This window comes from Paralichthys olivaceus, chromosome 14, assembly GCF_024713975.1.
Source record: "Paralichthys olivaceus isolate ysfri-2021 chromosome 14, ASM2471397v2, whole genome shotgun sequence".
Taxonomy (NCBI): Eukaryota; Metazoa; Chordata; class Actinopteri; order Pleuronectiformes; family Paralichthyidae; genus Paralichthys; species Paralichthys olivaceus.
Genome location: NC_091106.1, coordinates 19,569,140 through 19,582,796, shown reverse-complemented (window position 1 = coordinate 19,582,796; position 13,657 = coordinate 19,569,140). Strand labels below are relative to the sequence as shown.

General features: G+C 41.6%; 1 protein-coding gene across 39 annotated transcripts in view; it reads left to right on the top strand.

The window, feature by feature from the left end:
* camk2g2 (calcium/calmodulin-dependent protein kinase (CaM kinase) II gamma 2) overlaps positions 1-13,657 on the top strand; it is a 46,999-nt gene that overhangs the window by 29,424 nt on the left and 3,918 nt on the right. Inside the window, exons 13-22 of one of the 39 annotated variants that reach the window (XM_069539321.1) lie at positions 433-492; positions 2,700-2,740; positions 4,932-5,012; positions 7,204-7,248; positions 8,491-8,536; positions 11,220-11,327; positions 11,640-11,750; positions 12,400-12,475; positions 12,615-12,709; positions 13,038-13,289. In XM_069539321.1, coding sequence (XP_069395422.1) covers positions 433-492; positions 2,700-2,740; positions 4,932-5,012; positions 7,204-7,248; positions 8,491-8,536; positions 11,220-11,327; positions 11,640-11,750; positions 12,400-12,475; positions 12,615-12,709; positions 13,038-13,270 — 896 coding nt within the window. In that variant the 3' untranslated portion in view covers positions 13,271-13,289. Of the gene's footprint in view, positions 1-432; positions 493-2,699; positions 2,741-3,470; positions 3,504-4,931; positions 5,013-7,203; positions 7,249-8,490; positions 8,546-11,219; positions 11,328-11,639; positions 11,751-12,399; positions 12,476-12,614; positions 12,710-13,037; positions 13,290-13,657 lie in introns of all 39 variants that reach the window. The other 38 variants (XM_069539320.1, XM_069539323.1, XM_069539322.1 and 35 more) reach the window with 38 other exon arrangements.

The window sequence follows — 13,657 nt, the reverse complement described above, 5'->3', positions numbered from 1 at the left end:
AAACACAACTACAAAACAAATGCAAAATTTGATACGGGTGCTTAAGAGCGCCCGAAAAGGAAGAACGCACTTGTACTGTAGAACCAAGAACAGTCAATCATCTAATTTTAAGTGGCATCTGGCTTGCCTGCTCGTTTCATTGTCAGTATCTGTTGTTGCTCACTTCCAAAGTGCTTGAATTTCTGTTATGTGGCTCTTGCATTCGTGTTTTCAGTTAATGCGTTTGTCTGAGATGTCTCGGCCACAGCAGCTGCACATCAGAGAAAAGCTATTAAATGGAAATGTCATTAACGGTGAGCAGCTCATTGGATGAGACAGTAAATCTAAAGTTCACTAACTTAAAGAACCTTGAAGAAAGAAAAATGCTGTCAGGCTCTAGTGAGGCTCTTGTCCCACCTGTGGCGCCACATTGAATCCCTCTCTGTCCAATAGTGGGACGGCAGCATACCAGCCCTGCCGCTACCACCAGCACGGCCGCAATGGCACAGGAAGGTACGTCTGCCAGAGGGGGTGTCGGAGTCGGGCGCTGCCAACGTTGCACTCTTGTTGTTGGCATGTGTCCTGGGCTGCTCGAACCCCTCCCCCTGTTGCCTGCTGCCTGCACACTGATGGACCACCTGAGAATGGTCGTCATTGCACTGGGGCATCTTACAAACACACACACACACACACACACACACACCAACATGTAAATGAACAGAGAGAACTCACCAGGACAGGTTCTCTGACCTCCAGCCAACGACTGCTGCCGTGCTGCGTTTACACATCTCTGCATCAACACGACCGGTGCAGGCTGCATACCTTTCCCTCTGCAGCATCACCATTCTATAAATAGAAACACCAATATTCAACCTTTATTAAAGCCGGGCACACACTGTGGTGAGAGGTAGAATTTAACATTTCTAAAGTAGCACAGTGTCTGCCCAGCTTAACACTCCTCCCAGTTTTACCTCCTTTGAATTGGTTTGTATATACAGCACGCGGCTGATGCCCAGTCGATGCCTGCCTGTGCTCGCTGCAACCTCTCCTCTGCACGGCTCTGGCACTGAAAGCCAGCCAAGCATGTGAATGAGCGTACAGTCCTGTCCAGTATACCAGCCTGCATGGGAAGCTGGATAAACGGAGTGCAGTGTCTTTTGTGATCTTTTCTTTGTCTCCTCTGTTATTTTTTGTGTGAACAGACAAAACTACCTAATGCCTCACAGCCCAGAATGCTTCAGACAAAATGTCAGACTGTTAAAATGGACTCAACATAGTTTGTTCGAAGCATAACTGAGCCCTTTACAGGTGAATGTCCGTCACACGACCGGGCGAGCTGTTTGTTAAACGGCCATTCACACAGGAATTGTGTTCTGATCAGGTGGATCCTTTGCTGACGAGTGGTCAACAATGGATTTTCTTTTTTTGATTGAGTATCGTCACATGCAGTGTTGCAGAAATGACGTCCTGACTTTAAAGGTTTCTGCTCAGTCACTCTCAAGAGATGCGCTCTCCTCGGGTCTGAAGTGGATGCTGCATGTCAGACATGTTGAGAAACCACGGTCATTGCATGAAAAAAAGAAATCCTGGTGTGAATATTAATATATATATATAAAGTATTTTAATGTTTTCTTGTCTTCCTCATCCCCCTCCTTCCTTCTTTGTAAATGGAAGGTAAGAGGCATCATTGAGACGTGACTCATGAGACGTGTTTATTTTTAGTCCACAGTCGTTTCAGAAAGTTTTCAGGTCCCGTCACATTGTAGAATGAAATTTCCATTTGTGCTCATCATTTCACATTTAGTGTAAACTAGTGACCAATGACGAACAGAAAAAAGGTTTTCAGAAAAATATAAAACTCACTGATAAACAAGTGTTCAGTCCCTTCGCAGTTCTGTGGTCGCACTGTTTGCAGCCTGACACCTTTGTATATAAGGTCCCACAGTTCACACTGCATGTCAGGACAAACATCAAGCCACCAAGTCCACTGAGGAATTCTCTGTAGACCTGACGGAGCTGGAAAGGATCTGCCAGGAAAGATTAACTGTTCAAGTTCAGGAGTGCAGAGCTTGTAGAGACCTAACCAAGAAGAACTGAAGCTGCCAAAGGATTTTCCAAAGAACTGAATGTTTTTTTAGTAAATGAGAAAATGTTAAGATGCCTGAAGACTTTCTGAAGCAACTGTACATTTCTGTGTGTGTGTGTGTGTGTGTTTATACATGTGGACATTTTTATTAAGGTATTTGGTCGTTTCCTTGTTTTAACTTTGTGCTCAAGTGTCCAGGTTTTCATCATTCTATCATCACAGTTAAGACTTAAAATGAACTTATACACTTTAACTTGCTACATTATAATTTTGACTTTCTCATTTCTCGCTTCTCTTTAAAAAGAAAACAAAGCTAGTATATATTTAATGGTAGAATACAGAAGGGATAAACACCCTCAGGGTTCACACCTGCTCTGAAATAATTTAAATTTTAATAATAGAGAATGTTTTTAAATCAGTTTTCCTATTCTCCAAGTTTGCTTTTCATTCTCGGCATCATAAATATCCAACATTTCTGCAGAGGTTCTTCTCTTAGAGATATATAAATGTGAAATGAGGTTCACGTCATCACCGGACTTCATTTATTTTGCCATTATTTGTGTTTGTTTGTTCTGCTGATACGATCTCAGCCTCTCCACTGTTTGTGTGACACTTCTCTCTCTCTTTCTTTCAGCGTGCAAGACTTTACTAAACAAAAAGTCGGACGGTGTGAAGGTAAGTTCTCTGACCCGAGAGGGATTTATCGACTGTTTCTGTCTCCTTGACTCTACCTGTCCTCTGCTGTCTCCCTTTCAGTCTGTCACCCTAACAGCTCAGTAATAACCTGTCTGTTTGATATGAAAACAGCTGTATGTCCTTTAAGTTGTATGACCTCTGTGTCCTGGTGCTTCTTTCTTAGTCTTTAAAATCTGATTTAAATACAATTTGTTTCTCGGTGGATTAGATTGATATTAAAAATCAAGTCGTAGGTTGATGATGTTCATGAGAAAATAAGGGACTTGATAAAGAGTTGTTGGATGTTTAGGATGATGTTTGTTTTTAACCACCATTTATAATCTCCTAGCGATTCGTGCCTCCATCACGTCCTGCTGCTCGTTTTGATCGACAGCCTCAGTGCATGCAGTGAAGCGCCATGATCAACAAGCGCCAAAATAGAATTCCTATTACATACAGTAAATTAAACGATAGATAATCCAGCCCTCCAATAAGACATGAGACAAATAAACTGCTCAACCAGTGGTTTCAATATTTTTCCCTTTAAAAAGAAATAATCCTGGTATTTTCTTTGCGGCTGATTCTTTTATTCTTCAGTGTCCCTCCGTCTGTTTTTTCTTTCTGGGATCAAAATGGCAGCTTTTAAAAAAATTTTTTTTTACTACTTTGATTAGTTCCTTGTTTCTCGATGACCCCTTATTTTTTCCTCCTCTCCATTGCTGTCTGTCAGAAAAGGAAGTCCAGCTCGAGTGTTTGTTTGATGGTGAGATCGGCTCTGTCGTTTTCATCCATGTTTTCATTATTCGTCTCTCCTCTTCTTTCCAAGTCTACCCCCCCCCCCCCCACCCCCGCCTCCGTTTCAGTTGATTTTTCCTTCCCTTTGTGCAGAAATGCCTGAGGCGTCGTCTATGACAATTTTTGTCCTGTTCGCTTTTTGTTTGGATTTCCTAACTTCATCCAACATCTCAGCATCGCCCCCTGTTCTGCCATAGGTTTCACAAAGAACATTTCCAGTCCTGACAAATGACAAACACATAAATCTCATCCCCCTCAGTCCTGTGGATGAAATCAGGCATTTTGACTTTCCTACCAACCATCCCTGACATCAAAGAATCCACCCCGTTCACATCAATATACAATCATTTCCCCATTTTCAACTATTGTATATTTATGGTATCATTATTATTTTTTAATTTGAGTTTTCTCCTTCTTCCTCTGAATAAAACAGCTGTCTTTGTCACCTGCAGATTATTGTTCAGGCATAACAGAGTTCAGGCATCTTAGAAACGCTGAATGTAGTTTAATCAAGTCAATTATATTTCTTTTGTAGGAATTCTGAATCATAATCTTTTATTACTTTAAACATTTTTATTAAAATGCTACTTCTGAGCAACAGAGCATCTAAATCATTGTTACTAATTCCCCTAATACTCAATTTGGAAATGAAAAGTGTTGAGTTATATGTCAAATCTATGGAGGATCATTTCTATCTGGAAAAAGAAAAATGGGTTGAGTCATTAAATACAAATACTACACGCCTTCATGCACGCACACGCTCAACAAGAACAAACTCAAGGCCTCTCACTGCATGCACAGACCTGGACTGGTGTCTATATTTAAAAAACGTTTTCTTAATCCCTTACATACATTTTTGTTGTGCCCAAAAATGGGGAACTTGTTTTAGATTTAAATTTGTAATATTTATATTTGAAATGCATGTGTTGACTGATCTGTATGTTTTATTTTGTCGCGCAGTGTCTGCGGAAGTTGTAGTCGTTGAACGCAGGAGTGAAAAAAGGGTGCTAGACTCAAAAAGCTCGTCAGTCAATGAATACACAGGTTTATAATGGAGACAAAATCTACACGTCAGTTAAACACGGGAGGGACATGATGCAAGATGTTTAATCTGCTCCTGATGATCAAGAGAGAGAGGTCATGTTAAACATCAACAGATCAACAGCCGCTGTGAAATGTACGAGGCAGTAAGGTGCAGATGACTGATACAGATAATCAGATAAATCTGTTCAGCATCAAACGTCCCACTCCTGGATTACGTAGCTTTAAAACTTAACTATCCTACAATATGTGGAATAGTGATATCGGCCATTTAACGGCCCTGCTCCTGTGGTTTTTAGGTTAAGGCCCAGCTGGAGCAGTAGGAGTCATTCTGTGTTGTGTTTCTTTGCCCCAGTCGCAGGGAAACAGCAGTAAAAACAGTGTAGTAAGCAGCAGCAGCACCAAAGACAGCAGCATGTCATCTTCAGCACCAATGGTACCCCATCTCTATTTGGTTTCTCTCACGTTGCTTTTCCCGGCACCACATCATTGTTTCCATCTTCTTAATGTTTAGTTCTCATCTTTCTGTCACATCCCACGTTGAGTAAAATCGACTCTGTCCCTCATCCTCTCAGCTTCTGTCGTGAACACAGATTGTTGTGATGTTGCTGGTGAATTTGACAACTTTAAAATTAAACAGCTGTGTTTTCTTCTCTTTCGAGCGTCTCCCCTGGCTCGTGTTCTACCCAGACCTCCTGTGGAGATATATATATATGGAGATATATATATATATATATATATATCCACAGTGCACAACATCAACAGGAAGACAAATGACTTTCATTTCGAAGCACAACAGCAGACGCTTCAATCAAGCTCTGGTGACTCCTTTGTGTATCACCTGAGCTCCGGTGCTTTGCTTTTGAAGTCAGACGGGGTTATTGCAATTTCTTGGAAAGCAGAGCTCGAAAACACAAACCTTGAACGTCTTGCTACATCAAAAGACGGGTTCAGGTTATTTTTACCATATTGCTCTTCGGTATGTGAACCGTAAACGATGAGGAGTTCTGGGTAAAACAGGAGCTGGCGTGGACGTGTGATAGAACCATTAGAATTGTATGAGGATGCAGCCCCTGTTGTTGTATATGTTTCTGGAATGGAGCCATGTATGCAACATAGTACAATAGAGCCTGAACAAGTCTTTCTCCAAACATGCAGCACACACCAAGAAACTTTACTTTTCACCATTAAGTGAATCCTTAGATCACTTTGGTCGCTGCAGCATCTTTACAATTAAGGCTTAAAATACCCAAAACATGTTTTAATACTTTTTAATTCCCCACATTCCAACATGTAGTTAAAGGGGCTGCATGTTCTCAGGTTCCTGGGTCTTGGTTTCGGTGTCGGTCGGGATTGGGACTGTGTGACCTAACCACCATAACTGTGGCGTACTCAGAGATGTTGAATTGCTTATTGCTGAATGTTTGTGTGGAAGGGTCACGACTGAGGATGAGGAGCGGCTCCACATCACATTCACTAATGTGGTATATACACCAGGGTGGAAGGTTGAGATGCACATGGTTGAAACGCTCAAGTTTTCAGACATGAGCTTGGTGTCATTCACTAAACTGTGCATTGACTAATGGAGAGCAGTGATGGAATAATCCCCAAAATTGTTCTTGACTGTAAAAATTCACAAGACTGCCTCCTCAATTCTTTTGTCATCCATCTCTCATGAGCACCAAACACCACTTTTTTATCCATTACAGACAATTTTAGGATTAACGTTTTAAATAATATTAGAAAGAGGTGTAATGGTAAACACAAAAAATCCTGCATCCTCTTTGTGTTTGAAGCGTTTGTGTTTTTCCACATTTTGACTTCACAATTCAGGAAATTGGACCCGAGGAGCACGTGAACGCACAGTTAAACCACTTTGATCAGATTTCGATTGTGATCATAGCATCTTAAAAACAAATCTGATTGTAGAAGTTATTGTCTGTGGAAAAATTGAACAAACTTTTTGCTACACAAGTTCATTTATTCTTCAGTATTTATTTTTTACCTCTGTAGTCATTTATATATCAGAAATCCACAGTTGATTCTAGAGCCTGACTGAAATAGCAGTTTGAGGATCGACTCCTGAGGCCAAAATTAGGTTAAGAAAATTCTGCGAAGTCAAATGTAAACAAAAATGAATCTTTCCTGCATTGTTTATTCTGTTGAATAACTTTTCATATCAATCCTAAACTCAGTCAGGCTCTAGTTGAAACTTGTTGAAACAAACTGCATTTACATGTTGAACCTGGTAAATACAATAATGTCCAGGTGACATGAACATTTTATTGCACCAGCACTCGCTCTGTAATAAACATACACTCACTCACAGGACCCTCCTCCTCCTCAGTCGTGACCCTGGCAGGTGAATATTTGTGTTCATGGCTGTTTGTGTGTTTTGGAGGCTTTAAAATAATCCTGTAGACGACAGGACGCTGAACGTCATCTATTCACTCACCACAAATGATCAACAGCTTCCGTACTGCAGCTCCTCTGCAAGATTATGTGTCTGTGTTTGTCATCACGGAATACATTGATATTCCGTGGCATCTTCTCTGGTGAATCCCATCCACCCTTTCCCCTTATTCCATCCATCCCTGCATGGTAAAGTGTCTCCTACCTCCCCCCAGGAAGCCCAGACAACTGTCGTACACAACCCAGCTGACGGCACCAAGGTAAGCCGCTCCTCCTGCCGCCACTAGCCACCAGCCACCACTACTAACACTCGCAGGTAACACGTGGAGGATTTTCTCTGAATATTACTTCATACATCACTGTCCAAAAAAAAAGAAAGACAAATATTCCTCCTCCTGACTTGAATTCTCTAAATTATATATGATTAAACTTGAAGATTAAAAACAATTAATAATTGTTCTTCTTCATTGTCCCTAAAAAATGGTTTAATATTTGAATGCAGGAGTTGGCGAGTGGGACCAGGTTAATTAACCAACAATTAACTCTTGTTTGATTTGGCCAATCAGATCTCATGTGGGCTGGACCTGAGAGAAAGTTAAGTGAGCGTTTGCCTACTGCTTATCCAGGAAACATAAATTGGGGAACAAACTAAAATTCCAAATGTAAATTATTGCATAGTTTGTTTTTGCAAATCTACTTTGTTAAAATATACGGATCCTCATTTCATAAACCTAAACAATGTAGTACCTAAATAACATTTTAAACAGTAAGTCAACATCCCTTTTTTACCCTGAAGATTAAAAGGTGGACAATGAATTATAATAAACATTTAATAAATCTTCAAATGTTAGATTGATTTTTCAGCTTATTTAGTGATGTTTAATTATCTGTTTAAATTAACTCACTAGAAAATGCTACGGCTGAGTGTGAATAGATTTGAGTCGATCAGTCAAAGTGTATATTTACTCTGGTGGTTTCCTCCAGGATCCAAACAGCATTTCAAACAGATCTAAAAGAGAAAATCCTGCACAGTCTCTAACAGCAGCTCGTGCTCTTTGTCCTCAAACACTCACATCAGGTTTGTTCCTAAACCTGGAAGCAGCTCGAACCTCTTTATTTGCAGTGCCATGTGTACATCACTATATATTGACATGCTAACACTCTTATAAACCTTTGACACACACACACACACACTAGTGTTAAAATTAGCGGCAGCTGTTCAGCTCGCTCACACTCTTTTGACGTGCGTGGCTCGCAGTGCTTCCCCTCGCTGCTGTCCTGGCTGGTTTGTGCTCCTGGGAGGGAGTTGTCCACCCTTCCATCTGTCCGTCAGTTTGTCTCTGTGTCCATGTGGGCAGAGTGTCCAAGCCGTCCCCTGATCCCATCTCACTGACACATTAAAAGAATGATTTGTCTCGCTGTCTCTCTTTGTCTCTCGTCTTTCTTCCTTCCCCCCACTCCTCTGTCTGCCTCTCTTTTGTCTGGACCTCTCTCTTTGACAGGGCTCCACAGAGAGCTGTAATAACACAGAAGAGGAGGACATGAAAGGTAGGAAAGGTACTTGTCCAACTTTCACCTTCTCTGCATGGTTCACTTTACATCTACAGGACAGACAAATAAACATTCTGATGAATCTCCTTGTGTATTTCTTCACTTTAAATCGGAGGTAAAGCATGTTTGCTGGGGAAAGGTACCAAAGTGCATTTACTTTTCATACATCTGTTCTTTTATTAAATAGATTCGTTTTTCAGGTACTTTTTACTTTTACTCTGCAACAGCTGTCAACTTAAGACCCCGCCTCCTGCAGCAGCAGATGAAATGTGTTGAGAAGAGACTCAGCACTTGATTAATATGACAATAATATGAATAAGTCTGTATTATTCTTGTATTAACCAAAATACACAGTACGCACATTAGCAGACTGTTGCAATAGGGAATAGTATTTTTACTCTTGACAGGATAAGACTTACCATGTTACAGTGGATCATTGAAATACACACTCAGTAAAGTAAAAAAATATAAACCCAAGAAACTATTAAAGAGAATAAATATGTACAATTTAAACAAAATACAAACAAACTTTATACCTTAAGTATATTTTAACGCAAGTACTTTTACTCAAGATAAAAAGATAATGTTGTCTTTTTACGTGTACTTATGTGTATGTTTACTTTTGCATAAAGACATGGTTGGTAATACTGGAAAAGCTGCAAGATCAGGCTACACAACTAAAATCCAACCCTCACAAAACTTACTGACTTTGACTTTGGGGCAACTTTTCACAGCTTACAACATTTTAAGAGTTTTTCTTTTTTTACCAACCCTACCTTTAAGTAAAATGTGTGTGTCCAGGAAGTTAATCCGTTCAGATGAGAGGAGCCTGTGAGGAAAGTTGACTGTGATGTAAACCCTGTACACGTATAAGGACAAATACAGAGCTGCTGCTGTCCACTGTAAAAACTAAAAACAGTGTACTGACAGTTTTGTGTTTGAAACTAAGCAGCATTTGTTTGACAGTAACTCCAGAGCAAAGACGCGCTGCTCTTACAGTATTTACATCCAAAGGCTCATTAACTCCTCTGGCGCTCACTGTAGTCGACCATGTGCGGGCACCTTTGCCTCTATTTAGATTGGCAGTGTGCGTGAGCGCGTGCACACATGCCAGCATGAATGCCCCACTCCACTTAAGCCTTTAATTGGCCGTCTGCTCAGAGGATGATGCCTGAAAGTTTTCAGGTGAATGAAGTAGGACAGCGCTACCTGCAGCTTTCCAGAAAAGAGTTAATCTAGCTACTTGAGCAGCTTTCCGTGGGTTTACCGGCACTCAGTCTCAGAGTGACCTGCAATCCAGAGGCCGCTCTCTCCTCTGTCTCCCTCTGAGGCTCAATACATTTAGTTCAAGTTGGATTGGAGGAAAGTTCTATGAATATGATGTTTGTCTTCTCTGAAAGACAAACTCAGACACTACGAGGACGCATCAGCTCCTCCGTGTTTCACAGTCAGAGTCTCTGAGATGAAGCACTGGGTCGACATGTTGTTAGTTACAGAGGAACGTGACCAGAATGACACTTAGTCTGCAGCTGCGTACCTGCAGCCCTGCAGCGACAGGCTCTCTGCGGCCTGTTGCACCAGCAGAATGAGATATGAGTGAAAATTAAATGTAATTCACATCTAATCAATATTTTAAATGTGGAAACAATGCGATGAAATAAGTCGTAGATGAGAATCATCACTTGAATCTGCCGGTCTGCTCTTTGTGGAGCTTTAGACTGAGCTTCGGTTTGTTGTTTAGCTGTCAGCCACAGAACTCCATTGATTCGCTCTCATGGTGTTGTTTTGGTCACAGCAGGCAAATGGCTTCATCAAAGAAACCCACTGAACACCACCCACTCAGCACTTAACGGATGACATACAAAGTTAGTGACTTAAGAGCCAGGTGATGTCTTTCAGGAGTTGGTAGAAAACAGACATTTACGAATATTATGGAACTTATATTTCTGATGTGGCCAGAAACATGACTTTAAAAGAATCCAAAATGTGGAAACTGGAAGAATATTTGGAGAGCACCAATTTTTATGTATTTTTTCCTTGGATCTTGTTGTTTTTGCGTAAACTAACAGACGCCAATGACAACATGACCTTCATGGTGAAGGTGAAATAAACAATTGTTCACTAATAAGTTATTAAATGACATATGTCTGTGTTGTGTTTACTCCACTGTCCCCAAGTGGCTAAAAAAAACTGTTACTGCAGGTTAAAGTCATATTTAGATTCTGTGCTGTAACCACCTGGTATGATGCAACTTATGAACACTATTTTTAAACTAAACTACATTTAAACGTTTAAAAATCTGGTGCGTCTGATCTCTGTGGTCTTCACTTTTGTGTTGCTTACAGCCGGTCTCCACCTCACTGAGCTGTACACCAGTGTCATTCATTCTGTGCTTCGTTTAAAAGAAAAATAATTAATTGGAGTATTTGGTCAAAGAATTAGATACAAGAAGATGGAGGGCGTTATTTCAACTAGTGATGATTTACTGGTTTTCTTTGTGTTTAAGTTAAATTTTGAATCCACCAGGTTGATCTGATAAAACAAGCTGAATCTGGGAACGTAATATTTCTTGGCATCTAAACAACCCATTCATCAGATATCATGGATCTGTTAACTAATGAGTTTCTAGACTGATCATCTCACGCTCTCTGTCTGTGTGTTTTTCTTGTGACGGGGGCAGTGGCTGCTGTCTGTGTTTCCACTAGTACAGACAGTGCAGTGTTAAGCCAGTGCAGCACTGTTGAGGAGCAGACCCCGACCCTGTCTCCTCGCTGCCCACCACCCACCTGTAAGTTAGCAGCAGTTTACCTGACTCCACTCTCAGCTCTGACCTTTGTGTCCTGAACTTTTCCTCTGATACTCACCAACAGACCTTCAGCAACAATTCTGACCTCTTCGCTTCCATTTCTCCGTCACTGCACGAGTTCCCCTCTCCCGTCCTTTGCTGCCACCCACTGGCTTCCAGTCCAGACTGCAGACTACAGCTCCTAATTTCTAATCTAGTTTCTTATAATCGCTGCTTCATATATTTTGTGTCGAGTAGAAGATTCTCAGCTATGTTAAATGTAATGTTATTTTACTGGGGTGACTGTACCTGCAGCTGGTGCCCTGCAGGAGGCTGTTAGCGGCCCCACAGTCCCTTCAGCTCAGAGCCCCTGTCTTGAACCTGAGTCCAATCTGTCGCCCCCTACAGGCAGCAGCGACGAACTGAGTAAGTGCCGTGCAGGTTGTGCAGTGGTTTTGCAAAAGGCTCCTGAAGCAGCTTTCAAACAATTCTAACTTTCTTTTACCACTTGTTCACAGTTTGAAGACTTAAAGAGACTTTTATGAACAGCTGTCAGATTTGCCAGTGCAGTGAAATAAAGTCATTTTTTTGTATAAATATCCATAAACTCTGGTGTGTGTTTGCAGTTTGTGCTTTTCTGGATTGGCACTTTAATTTTCTTGACATCTCTTCGTTTCTGGTGTATCTGAGTAATTTCTATTTTTGCATAGTTTGGTGCTATTGGAAAAGAAAGATTCACTGGGTTGTGGGTTGTTTGAGGTTGTGACTGTTGAACCAGAAGCTCAGTTGAGCTTAGTTAAGTTCATATTTGGAGACATTTAGTGATTCACTGGATGTAACGTGGAGAGAACAGTGTGGTGTGTTCTGCACAAGCTGACTTCAAATGTCACGGTCGTTATTACCGGAGGTGGTGCCCATTTGATGAACTTATTTCAAATGTCAGAGGTTTGCGGCCTTGTCAGGCAGTGACTCAGTGAAATGAGGAGCAGGAGGAGCGATACTTGCATCTTCACACTCCCAAACAGTTGTCTCCTGCCCTCCTCCCTCATCTGTCTTTCTATCTCACTTCTTCCAGCTCGTAAACAGGAGATAATAAAGATGACAGAGCAGCTGATTGAAGCCATCAACAACGGGGATTTTGAGGCTTACACGTGAGTTTGAAAATTCCACTCACATAAAAGTCTGTGGACGTGTTGTCTTTTGAGTGACTTGTTTACAATTCTTGTAAAATCAGCATTACTTTGAAAAGTTCAAATCACAGGAACCTCATGATCGTTCTTGTTCCGACAGGAGAATCTGTGACCCTGGACTCACGTCCTTTGAGCCTGAAGCTCTCGGAAACCTGGTGGAGGGAATGGACTTTCACAAGTTCTACTTTGAGAATCGTACGTTCAGTGTCGGTCTGTTTTGTGGGTCATCAGAGGCCTAAGAGATCCGATCACAATGGGACAGTGTTTAATTTGTCTGTTCACGCCTGGTATTTATACATATCTGTACCCAGCCTGAATTTACAGATGTGTCCAACGACAATGTGTGTGTGTGATGGATATAACAGTTCAGTAATAATCACAGGGAATTTCCCACAGTTCATTATAACATAATACATCAACCGACACAACCAACATCTATGTGCTTCTCAGTTATTAGGACGTGTTAAATGTTAAATGCTCCCTGACACCAGATAAATCAAACATCTGAACTCCGTCCCCACAGTTCTGAGTAAAAACAGCAAGCCGGTGCACACCACCATCCTCAACCCCCACGTGCATCTGATCGGAGAGGACGCCGCCTGCATCGCCTACATCCGCCTGACGCAGTACATGGACAGCCAGGGCCGGCCGCGCTCCTGCCAGTCGGAGGAAACACGCGTGTGGCATCGCCGCGATGCCAAATGGCTCAATGTGCACTTTCACTGCTCAGGAGCACCGGCGGCACCGCTGCAGTGAACCGACAACCCAGGCCCAGGTACTGTGATGATACATCACTGTAATGTTCCTGTTATTGTCTGAAGGGTGCAGTAATGGTTTTATGCTGCGTGCTCGGGTTACGACAGACTGTAAAAACACTTTGCAAAGGTTATTTGGTTCCTTTGAAGGTTTTTATTGTGCAGGATTTTCTCTTAAAAACAATATGCAGCTTGTTGCCTTAAGACAGAGAAGCTTTATTGTTTTTCTCCCCCTCCTCTCTCGGGGTTAGTCCCTGCTGCAGGGCTCCTGATGAGTGAGTGTCTGTATTAAAACTAAGACAACAGAAAAGTCTCAAATTTACTGGAGGCTCTGACAGAAAGGATTCCCACAAACATTATCCTGTACATCCAGATCCAGACGCCGGTT